Source organism: Lynx rufus, unplaced genomic scaffold (genome assembly GCF_022079265.1).
Source record: "Lynx rufus isolate CCGP_SWC_20201006 ecotype Redwood Valley unplaced genomic scaffold, mLynRuf1.p SCAF_15, whole genome shotgun sequence".
Lineage (NCBI taxonomy): Eukaryota > Metazoa > Chordata > Mammalia > Carnivora > Felidae > Lynx > Lynx rufus.
Window position 1 is genome coordinate 55,582,991 of NW_025814829.1, and position 12,636 is coordinate 55,595,626.

General features: G+C 40.4%; 1 protein-coding gene across 2 annotated transcripts in view; it reads right to left on the reverse strand.

The window, feature by feature from the left end:
• The window catches only part of OPN3 (opsin 3), a 45,009-nt gene that overhangs the window by 8,865 nt on the left and 23,508 nt on the right, over nucleotides 1-12,636 (reverse strand). Inside the window, exons 2-3 of one of the 2 annotated variants that reach the window (XM_047077077.1) lie at nucleotides 9,766-9,813; nucleotides 1,118-1,437 (exon numbers count right to left, since the gene is read on the reverse strand). In XM_047077077.1, the coding sequence (XP_046933033.1) occupies nucleotides 1,118-1,437; nucleotides 9,766-9,813 (368 nt within the window). The remainder of the gene's footprint in view (nucleotides 1-1,117; nucleotides 1,438-9,765; nucleotides 9,814-12,636) is intronic. The other variant, XM_047077078.1, reaches the window with a different exon arrangement.

The following is a 12,636-nucleotide window of genomic DNA, read 5'->3' on the forward strand; positions in this document are numbered from 1 at the left end:
AATTACCTCAATGAGGGCTGTTTCTGTGACAGTGTGATCAAGGAAGGAGACCAATTTGCAACAGGTTAAGGATTAACGACTAGCTGAATGTAAACTACAAACTCTTTGATACAGGAGCTATAAATTACACAGTGTTGTATTCTCAGTGCTTAGTAAATATCTTAGCTTGAGCTCCCCTAACAATATACCCTAGACTGAGTGGCTTAGACAACAGAAATGTATTTCTCACAAATATGCAGGCTGAGACATCCAAGGTCAATGTGCCAGCATGGTAGGTTTCATTATGGGACCTCTTTTCTCAGCTCAGAGATGGCTACCTTCTCAATGTGTTCTCATATGGTAGAAAGAGAGATGGACAGAAGGGTGGAGAGATGGATGGAGGAAGGGAGAGAGAGAGACAGAGAGACAGAGAACCAGCCACTGGTTATGATTTAAAGTGATGTATGTCAAGGCAAAGAGGTTTTATCTTTTTCTTTCTTTTTTTTTCTTTTTTTATAAAATGTGAAAGCTAGAGGGGATTATCAAGATGAGCAGGAGACTGATGAGCAGGAGTTCTGAGGAAAGAAGACACAGAACAGGAAGACACAGTGAGTGAGCAAGGAAAACATACATGGGTAAAGTAGGAGACTGGCATATGGAGTGTGCCCCATACTGTCACTTCAGACTCCTTGCTAGCACCCAACAGGAACCCTGCTGGTGGTCAGTTCTTATGCTTTATGATTCAAAAGTGATTTCCAGAAAAAATATCTGTACTATTCTCTAGTGGGTTTATGTGACCTTTGAATGAATACAATGATAGGAAGTGTGGAATTTCCTTGGTTAGAGTTCTTGAAGTCTAAGCGTGCTGGAGAATGCAGGTGTTCTTCGTTGTTGTTGATTTTGTCTGTCTAGAACCCCTTTCCTTCCTCTTTGTGGTTTAGAGAGTGGCGTATATAGAGTAGATGTCATTCCTCATGGGTCTTTTAGCGTGCACAATTATATCAAGTGGGAAGTCCGGTAGAGCTGTTTTAGCTGCAGACAACCACTGTTCATGTAGGAAGAGTTTGACTGTTTTCCACACAGAATTTTCCACCCTGGACATAGTTTAGGGGAGGGACATTTGAAGTCTTCAACTCACCATGCGAACGGAATACAGAATATGGCCATAGCAATGGACTATGACGCCCACAGGCACCACCAGGCAGCCAAGAAATAAGAAAAGCACAAAGGAGGAGTCATTGGCGTCCTTGGATTTCCAGTCCACAGAGCAGCCTAGTCCGTGTACATCCAGGATGTACCTGTTCCAGCCCAGCAGAGGTGCTCCAGACCATGCCAGTGAGTACAGCCAGATGTAGGTAATGGCCCTCCAGGCCCAGGAAAAATTGATCACTCTGGCATGGACCACACGAATATAACGTTCATAGGCCAGCACAGTTAGGGTGGTAATGGAAACAGTCCCTGAAAGAAGAGAAAGTGGGACAGTGTAACATGAAGCAGGGGAAGACAGACATAACAGACAATTCATTGCCTACTGGAGACACATTACAGAGTATATGGAACCAACAACGGCTCTAAAAGCTGACATATCTAAGAGGAATTATGCCTCACAGTCCCCAGGAAATTTGATTGGACACATATTTACCCAGAGAAGAAAACAAATGGTGTGTGGATTGCAGCAGGACAAAAAAGCCCTAAAACCAAACCAACTCTGCCCCAATGATACAGGTATTGTTTTATACTTCCTGCCAAAGAGAAACTCTGAAGAGAGTCAGGGAGAGTCACTGAGTGTCTCACTTGACTTTACCTTTTCTCAGTTGTTTCTGACTCAGGATTGAAGATAAAATTAAAGTGGGCTTCACAAGGATGAACTGGCCCAAGTTATGGTACAAGTATTCAGGGAGCTTCATTAACCTTCCTGCTAGCAGATATCAGCCGGTGAACTGTTCTCCTGCAAGACTGCTAACAAGGGAGTGAAGCCTTCTGTGCTCCCACGGTCTTCATTTATACCTCCATTTTGCAACAAATACATGAAAACAATATTATTTATGTCTCTGCCTCTTCCCAAAGAGTGATTTATACATTCAGTAAGCTCCTACTGAGCACCTACCACGTGCCAGTCACTTTGCCAACACTGGAGGTTTAGAAGTGACAGAAAATTGGAAATCTAGGTGCTTAGAAGGAATCCAGTTGTGTAAATAACAGTGAGATGGCAGGAGGTGTAAAGGCTACAATTCCCATACAGTGTCCTGTGGGAGTCACAGAACAGGGGGCCTTTGTCAACCAGGCAGGAGAAGCACATTCCAGGAAGAATTAAGAATTATGTACTGGAGCATAGAGACCATTTAAGGGTCTAAACCAGATGAGAGAATACAGAGGTGCCAGGGCTAGGAGCATACCAAGGAGAGAAAAAGTTAAAAGGAGCAGATGAGGCCATACATAATGAGAAAGACTTTCAATTTCTTGATAAGGGTTTTTGTTTCTTTTTTTAGTTCTTAAAAAACAAAAACAAAAAACCTTTCCTGTATAAAATAGTAAATTATAAAATCTGTTACTCCATCATGTTTTTTTTTAAGTGTGAAGTGACAACAGTTAAGTTCTCCTTTTCCTCCTCCTTCTCCTCTTTCCTCTGAAAGGGCACTCATTCCTGCAGTGGTATAGAATTCCAATCCTAGTTCAATGTATGGAGATCAGCTTGAAGGCCATTTCAGTAGTCCAGGGGCCCGAATTAGAGTACCTTTAAAGGTATGAACAGCAAAGTCTAGATTCCAGAAACAATTGGTGATTAGTATCAACAGAACCCATTGGTTTATTGAATGTGAAGAGAAAGGGAAAAAAAAGGAGTCAAGAATAACTCGAGAGATTTATAACCTGTGTGATGATTTGAGGGTGATTAGATTAACAGAGGTCAAAACTACCAGGTGTTATGAGCAGATATAGGGGAGAAGATGAAATTGTGAGCTCCCTAGAACACAACCAGCATAAATATTTGTTGAATGAGTGAATCAAGAGGGGTTGTATGAAAAGTGGTCCTAATGGAGAATGAAAATAAGACCTGTCTCAGGTAAGTAGGGAGAAGTGGGAAGGGGAGTGGTGGTGGAGAGCTTCAAGAAGCCTGGAGTGATCCTAGCTCTGTGACATTGGCAATTCATACAATCTCTTTAAGTTAGTTTTGTTTTGGTACTCATATAATTGAAAAGCTCTTGACATCATCAAATTTTGTGACTATGCATCTATAAAGGTATGAAGTGAAGAGGTCCTAGACTCAGAAAGCCATTGTCAGACCACAGTTAATATCCATTTATACTCTGACAGGTTTGTTATTGTGGGGAGGACAGCATCCCAGTGTCTGATACCTGTGATGTTTAATAAATGTTCATTGAATAAATGAGTGAACGTTTAGTAAATACGCAAGTGACTGGAAGAATAAGACTGGGTTTTGTCATATGGTAGAGGAAATATTTCAGGATGTAGTGTTATAATCATAAATAATGAAGTTCAGATTATGTTAAGTAATTCTGGACACAAGGAAAATACCAAGTTAGATATTCTGCCTTCCGAACTAAGAGTCAACTTTCATCTCATTAAATTTTTACCTGAAGAGTGATACCATCTTTTCTTTAACTGACTACATTCCCAGAAGGTAACCAAAAACCTAAAGATGGTGACATAATAAGTCTCTCATGAAATACTGATGGTTTTATTTAGTTTACAAACTTTCTTATCAAATATAATGGTATTTAATTATATAATTGCCTTTACATATTAAAATATAATTTTTGGCCTTCAACTCTTAATTTACCTTGAATATGATTTAGGTCTTCTTCGGCAAGAAAACTTGCTGCAATTATGTTGTAGATTAGCAAATCCCAGTATACCTTATAGATGCATAAGTAAGTTCTTATGATTAAAGGAATAAGCTGCTATAATTTTAACCATCAATCACGTATTCATCCATCCATCCACCCATCCATCCATCCATCCATGAACTATTTACTGCTTATCCACACGTGTCAATCAGTGTGCTAGGAAATAGGTACAAAGGGAGTGAAATAAACGCCTCATAGAACTTACAGTCTGCTAGATAAGAGTGATGATGTAATCAAGCCAAACACGTAAATTAATGACGTGGTATTGAGGAGAGAGAACATGTGAGGGAGGAGGCTGCAGACCTAGAGTATTTTTTTTAAGTTTGCTTATTTATTTTGAGGGAGAGAGCATGTGGAGAGGGAGAGAGAGAATCCCAAATAGGCTCTGCTCAGTTCAGAACTCTATGAGGGGCTTGAGATCATGACCCTAGCTGAAGTCTAGAGTCAGACGCTTAACTGACTGAGCTGCCCAGGCATCCCAAGGATGTGGCAGTATTAACTGGGAGTCGGGAAAAGCCTCATTGTACGCAGAGCTGAAGTATGGAAAAACCCCAGCTCTGTGATAAGTCAGGGTACAGAAGTGGAGGAATTTTCCTTCTTATTATTTAGGTCAAAGAGGTAAGAGATTTTTTTTAATGTAATAGTTTTTGGCCATGCCTGTATCATAGCAGGCACAATGAGCTTCCAAAGCCTGAATTCAGTTGCTGACATTCAGCACCATAACCAGTTAGTAGTCCCTGAATTTCCCAGTTTTTCAGGCCTTCCCTGACTGCATGGGTACATAAATGGTAAGCTTATTTGACTAAGTCTTCTGGGGCGACCCATTTGAAAAGACCTAAACTACATCCCTTCCTTAAAATTGTTTTTTCTCTTAGCAATTATTTACTCATAAATTTTGGTCCTGCCTGAGTCAAAATTATGTTCTGTATTCTGGAGAGTGAGAACAAGAGGACTGTGTGACAACTACTTCATACATACATCATAACAGATGTGGAGCCTAGTTCTCTATTCCCTTAACACTGTGGACAGGGAAGGGGAAGGTGACGGCCCCACAATGAGCACCCATCGTATGTGAGGCCCCATAATGGTCACACTACATACAGTGTCCCTCTTTGTGAAAAAGGAGTTTGGTGGCTCACAACGTATAAGAAATCAATAGGTGGCAGGGACAGTTTTGAGAACCTAGGACTGACTGACTCCAAAATCCATAATTCTGCCTTTATCCACCTGTTCCCACAAGCTCTGCTAGGAGTAGCATGATGTCCCTGCTCTCCCTGCAAAGCTGTAGACTGATCACATATGTAGTGTGTCTCCCCATGCTGAGAATGGTCTTCTAAGAGGAACTCTGGTTCCTACCTTGAGGAGGTATGCATGGTGCCTACCCTTGAGGAGACTGCAATGCCGTACATTCTTGTAAAGCCAAGACCAGCTCGATGCAACATTTGAGGGCAAGATAAGACGATAGGAAATTGGATGTTAAGTTTACCGTGCAACAAGCCTGAAAAAGTAAGACTCCAGTGGATTATGCTGTGGGGATGGCATCATGAACTTGAAGATTAAGCTGGGTCTTCAAAGATGGAATACAATTAAGAAACAGAAAGGACCAGGGCAGGCATGCTGGGGTGGAGGAACTTCTACAAAGGCAAAGTGGCCCTCCTGGAATTCTTGCACGACTGTCAGACTCCAGATGTGTGGAGAGGTACAGAGGCCAGGCATGACCAGGTCTGTTGCAAACCTGCCTGTGTCTTCTGTGGCTGGCTTTGGGCCACAGCAGAGATCTTCAGCTTTCTTTCCTATTGCTTTCCCTAATAGAGTTTTGAAAACCTGTGTGCACTCTCATACATTTTTTTAAATTTTTTTAATGTTTATTTATTTCTGAGACGGAGAGAGACAGAGCATGAGAGGGGGAGGGGCAGAGAGAGAGGGAGACACAGAATCCGAAGCAGGCTCCAGGCTCTGAGCTGTCAGCACAGAGCCAGGCGCGGGGCTCGAACTCACAAACCCGTGAGATCGTGACCTGAGCCGAAGTCGGTCACTCAACCGACTGAGCTACCCAGGCACCCCTGCACTCTCATATATTTAAAAAGCTATTGTGGGGTGCCTCGCTGGTTCTGTTGGTTAAGCGTTCAGCTTCAGCTCAGGTCATGATCTCATGGTCCATGGGTTCAAGCCCTGTGTTGGGCTCTGTGCTGACAGCTCAGAGCCTGGTGTCTCCTTCAGATTCTGTGCCTCCCTCTCTCTTTGCCCCTCCCCCACTCGCACTCTGTCTCTCTCCCTCTGTCTCTCTCTCTCTCTCTCTCAAAAATAAACACTAAAACAAATTTAAAAAGGGGAGCCTGCGTGGCTTAGTTGGTTGGGCGTCTGACGTTGGCCCAGGTCATGATCTCACAGTTCGTGGGTTTGATCCCCACATCAGGCTCTGTGCTGACAGCTCAGAGCCTGAAGCCTGCTTCAGATTCTGTGTCTCCCTCTCTCTCTCTGCCCCTCCCCTGCTTGTACTCTGTCTCCCTCTCTCTCAAAAATAAACATTAAAAATTTTTTTTAAAGATATGCTAAATTTTTTCACCTTAAGTTTAAAGAGTTGTGTAATATAAACACTTTAAAAGAAAACTATTACCTTAAAAGAAAACTATTACCTTATTTTTTCAAATAGATCAAGTAATTCATAAATATGTTAGTGAATTCATATTTACATCTCTATCCATACACAGATATATATAGAAACACACACACAGAAAAGATCAATCATTTAAACTTACATTTCCATCCCACTTTTCTCCTAGTTTTATTCTAGTGTAATATATTGGTCTGACTAAAAGATTTTAAATTATTTGTCTTTTTCTTCTCTATTTAGAAGGTGAAATTTTAAATTTCTTGGATAGTAAGGCTCAAAAAAAAAAAGGTCTTATAGAGTGGGTTATCAGTTTCTATTAGTATACAACTGATCAAAATATTCCATTAAATATTAGAAGAATTAATTAGAAATACCTCTCTTAAAGTGCAGCTTTCCCTCCCCACAAAGAATAGACCTATCCACAAGTTGTTCTTACCTATGCTAGAATGATAAATTCTCTTCCTACTTTTCCTGTTTATAAAGTTAAAAAAAGATTTCTTGATCACACATGTATGAATGGAAGGAATTTTGTTATCTTTAATTCTTACTGATTATAAGACCATTCCTTCTATATTTAATTATTTGAACTCTCCTGAATTTATATGCCAAAAATCACAGTGTGTTTATTGTCAAAAGTTGTATTTAATGATCAATTTTGTTAACAGCAAGTAACTGGAGGAGCACCTGGGTGTCTCAGTGGGTTGAGCATCCGAGTCTTGATTTAGGCTGAGGTCATGATCCCAGGGTGGTAGGATCCAGCCCCACACCTGGCTCTGGGCTGAGCATGCAGCCTACTTAAGATTCTCTCTCTCTCTCTCTCTCTCTCTCTCTCTCTCTCTCTCTCTCAAATAAATAAATAAATAAATACATATAACGCATAAAATTGGAAACCACCTAAGTGGTCATTCACTTCCTCTAGTTCTTCATCAATATTTTAAATTGTCCCTTTGTTTGCCATCCTGGAATTTCCTTTCACCTCTCCCTGGTAATTTTCCACCATAAGAGTTGGGATGGGCGAGAGGTTTATCTTTCGGTGTGAAGTGGGAGACGGGTGATGGAAAATGGGAGATGGGAGGGTCTGGATCACAGGGAGCTGGTTTCTAATACAAATTAAAGTTGAGAATTTCGAAGTTGATTCTCTTAAAACTGCCCTTGCCATTAGAAAGAGTTGCTATCGGGGCTCCTGGGTGGCTCAGTCCATTGAGAGTCTGACTTCAGCTCAGGTCATGATCTCACGGCTCATGAAATTGAACCCCACATTGGGCTTTTTGCTGTCAGCACAGAGCCCACTTCTGATCCTCTGTCCCCACCTCTCTCTGCCCCTCCCCCACTCGTGCTCTATCTCTCACTCAAAAATAAACACTAAAATTTTTTTTAAAAAGAGTTGCCATATCGCAAGCAGCATGCATACTTCAATTTGAAGACAGAAGTCTATAGAAACTAATCTCGTTGTCATATTATGGAGACTCGCCTTAATCCTCGGCATGCCTCAAACTGCCAGCCACATTCAAAACTGGCTGCTTTGACACCACTGTTCCCTCTACCTGAAATGCTGCCAGAGATCTCACAGCCTGGGGAGAAGACAGACATGTAAAGTAGTAATTTCAGGAATGGGGTAAGTACTAAACCAGAACTGTGTCTGCAAGCAGGAGGATGCAGTTGAGGAAGAGCGTATCTCTGCCTATGGAAATACTGAGGAGGGTTGAAGCGAAAGCGATATTTGAATTGATGAGTGAAAGAGTGTTTATCGAGTTGACGAGAGTGAGGATATTTCAAGGCCAAGGATATAGCATACAAAAAGCGTGGAAACGAAAAGAGGTATCCAAGGGTTAACTCTGCGCATTAGCTTGAGTCAAGTCAAGTTCTTTGTGATATACCTTGATGACAATGCATTCACTTACAACATTTATCAACAGGCCAATATCACGCACATGCAATATACCAGGCACTGTGCTAGGAAATGGACAAAGATAAATTATGAAAGAAAGAAACAATAGAATGATAAATTCTATAAGAGATGAATGTTTCTGAGGCCAGTCTTGGATTCAACTTCAGTTTCCATACATAAATACGTATCACTCTGGGAAAATTAACTAATATCTATGAACCTCGATTTGCTTACAGTAAAATAGAAATAATAGTACCAAAATGCTGTCTCATCATGAGTGTGTTTGTATGTGTATTAAGTGAGGATATGACTGTATTTAGTAAGATGGTAATATATAAGGTATCACTATTATTATTGAATAGTTGAGTATCTAGGGGGAAAATTAAGTGGTAGAAATTGGACACAAGGAACAGAAACAGTCAGAAGAGCTCTAGAGCTTAAATATATGAGGACATACGGGCACCGGGATGGCTCAGGTGGTTAAGTGGCCAACCCTCGATCTTGGCTCATGTCCTAATCTCACAGTTCATGAGTTCGAGCCCTGCTTCGGGCTCTGTGCTGACAGTGCAGACCCTGCTTAGGATTCTTCATCTTTTCCTATGTCTGCCCCTCCCCTGCTCTTTCTCTCTCAAAAATAAATGTTTAAAAAATATGAGTATATTAATAATTCATACAAATACTCAAGAACAGTCATTCTCCCACTTTGGCCACTAGATGTCCACATTGAATCGCTTATTTATAGTTCAGTGGTCTAGACTCTGTAATGCACTAAATAGAATAAGTGCATAGAAGATATAGTGACTGGACCTGACTCCAGATCTGTCAATACCTGTTAGATTAAAAAGTTAATAGGACATGGTCTATGTCTTCAAGGAGCTCACACTCCAGAGAAGGGAGCATAAGGAGAAACTACAAATCCAATAATACAAAGACTATCCAGTTTAGATTTCCTCTGGGAAGAAGGCACTGAGTGAGTCTTGTGGATTAAGTACATTTTAACCAGGCAAATAAGAAGGGATTAGAGGGGAAAGGACTGTCAATCCTATTCCAGGAAAAGGGTAACAGCTTCTGTAAACACATGAAGACCTGAGGAAATTTGCACAATTTGGGTTTCTGCAAATAATTCAATATGGTAGAAGCAGAGAGTTCTAGAAAGAGAGAAATGAAAGACTAGGGACTCTCCCAGGAAGACCTTGAATGTCATGAAAGGAGTTTGGGATATAACCTGAGGACTCCAGGGAGGCATTGCAATGTTTTTGTTCTCTTACATTACTATACTATTATTACTATTTCAGAGAATTGTGTTTTACTTTCTTTTGGTTTTGCTTTTGCAGATTTTCCTTATGTAAGGTCCCCTCTGGATGAGATGTGGAAAAAGGATTGTGGGGAGGGACAAGTCTGGCTATTGGGAAACTTACCGGAGACACACCATTCTGGTGATGAGGAATGGAACTGATGCAGAGACACTGGGGAAGGAGTGACAAGGAAGGTCAATAAATTTCAGGGATGTGAATCTCTTCAGACTGTGGGAATGAATGAAGAATCAGGACAAGTCTTGGGTTACTGGTTCGGGTGAATGAATGGTTGGTGTAGCACTGCTTTGGAAGGAAAATGGATGAGATGGATCTGGAAAGGAAGATGATTGGGGGATAATGCACTTCACTGTGGGTTTCCTGGGTGATTTTGAACAAATCACTCAATGGTCTGTGTTTCAAATTCTCTACCTATAAAACGAGACAACTATTAAACCTACCTTGTAGCAGGTAAAATCTTACAGATCATACAGTAAAATCTTGCAAACTAACTGTGTATACATTTTCTCCAACCAATGAAAATCCTAATTTTGTTCATTCAAAAACATGTAATGATTTGCAGAAAATTTCTAAATATGCAGCTTAATTACTTTCATACATGTAGTAATGGAAACAAAACTCTTTGAAGTTGCTTAATAAAGGTACTACTTCATTAATTAGTGACCTCCACTTATTTGAACATTAAATAAGGAAAACAATATATTTAATATGCCTGAAAAAGCTTATTCTCTTAGGCAAGTAATGAATTCTTCTTTGAAATCTTTACATTGCTTGGTTGAGTAAGCTTTCTTGCTCCCTTTTACTTAATTAACAGGTAATTTCACCCAGGTAACATATTGGGCGTACTTCCTGGGCATCAGGTACTGTTAAGCAGTCTGTCTGCTTAGGACAGTACCTGATTTAATCCTCACAGCTCTGTAAGACATGTGGAAATTATTATCATCCCCATTCTGTAGGGGAAACTCAGGTAAAAATGAGTTAAATAACTTGCCCAGGTCTCAAACTAATAAAAAATAGAGCCAAGACTCAAATCAATACGCTTTCAAAGTCCACACTATGCTATCTCATTTTCTAAATCCCTTTGGTAATTACCAAAAATTTATACCAGTATAGTAGACACTAGAGAAAGCATATATAATCCATGTGTTACCTACTACGTATGTTCTGCAATCTTGTCTACATTTGATATTAAAAAGGTAATTTTTTAAACTCAAGTTTTTAAGCTGAAGAATTTAAAGGAAATTAGAGATGACCATGCTAATTTGAATAGATCCCCAACCATTGGAAACCCCAGTTTCCATTTGATCAATAAAAGCAGTTCTTAGAAACACCCAAATGATGCAGGGTCTTTAGCACACATATTTTAGGCATTCATCAGCTGTCTATTAAGGCAGAAACTTCGTTGTAGTTAATAATTCCTTCTTCCATCTCTGTTTCCCTCCCTTTTTCAAATTGCATTTTTCAATTGTTTGTTCCCAAGACAAATTTACTGTTCTTCGGGGTCAGTACACAGACTCAGTTTCAAAGAAATCAAGCATATCATGAAGGTTACAGCTCTGTGGGTTAAAAAGTTATGATTTCACGTAAGCAGTTTAAACAGAGATTTTGTGTTGACTGCCATGTGGAAATCCAGCCACCATATGCTTGTTGTGCATTAAGAACTGGGACCATAAGAAACTCTGAAAAACTGAGAATAAACTAAGGGTTGATGGGGGGTGGGAGGGAGGGCAAGGTGGGTGATGGGCATTGAGGAGGCCACATGTTGGGATGAGCACTGGGTGTTGTATGGAAACCAATTTGACAATAAATTTCATACTTAATAAAAAGAAAAAGAAATTATTTAAACACACACACACACACACACACACACACACACACAAATGGAACTGAGACCAAAAAAAAAAAAAAAAAAAAAGAATAAAGAAAAGCTTGGAAAAAATTTAAAAAAGAAAAAAAAAAAGAACTGGGAATCCCCCAAACACAAGGGTCAGTGAATCCTCAGAAGCGAGGGATTCCACCAGGCATCCCTCAGTGGGGGGTCTGTGGGTCAACTTCTCAGAGTTGACGATGTCTGCAGTTGATCATGTCTGCACTATCGTCTCAGTTGTCCTTGCTCATGCTGCCTTCACTGGTATTTCAAGGGAGTGCATTTTCGCTCCCATTAAATCTAGTGATTTTTCACAGGGGAGGCAGGAGCAAATAGTTGTTGATATTGTTGGCAAAATACAGGAGAGTTTGTCTATCATGTGTGTCCCTCCACCAAGGCTACCTTGGCATCTGCACAGTAGCTTGGAAATCATCCCAGGCTCATCTCCCCAAAGTTATCTTTGATTCTTTCAATATCAGCACCTCCGCCTCACCTTCTTGGGCTTCAAACTTGGCTCCTTGTCTTCCTATTGCTCCATTTGGAAAGATAGCCCAGTTTTAGACTGTTTACCTTGTCTCTGATTTGACGGTTTTAGGGTTTGTTTTGGGGAGAGGGGAGAGCTCCATCTTGGGATATGTTCTCATTAGAACTTACTCTATATTTATGTCTGTTTGCCAGGGGAAGATATTGAAGAAGATAGCTCACACTGGGGAAAAAATGGATAATCATTACACTAACAGACCCCCAAAATACCCATTATGACCAGTGTGTACAGGTCCAGTGCAAAAGGACAGTTTGGATATAAAGTAACTGCTCTGCGGTTTGAAAGAGTGACAACATAAAACAGTCCAATGGAAGAATCTGTCAGGAATTGCGGTATTCTAAATTCTAAAAATTCGATTCAAAATTCTGATCCCAATTTAACTGCACTCATAGAATGGGAATGGGTATCACAAGTAAAATGGGAAGCATACATTCTTTATTTTTACCACTTAACCAAAATGACTTCTTGAACACGGCAATCTAGATCTTATGATAATCCACTGCAACCTACCCAGAAAAGCTGCATCAGAGAACGCTCCTCTGACAGGACCTTGCCTCTTCTGGTC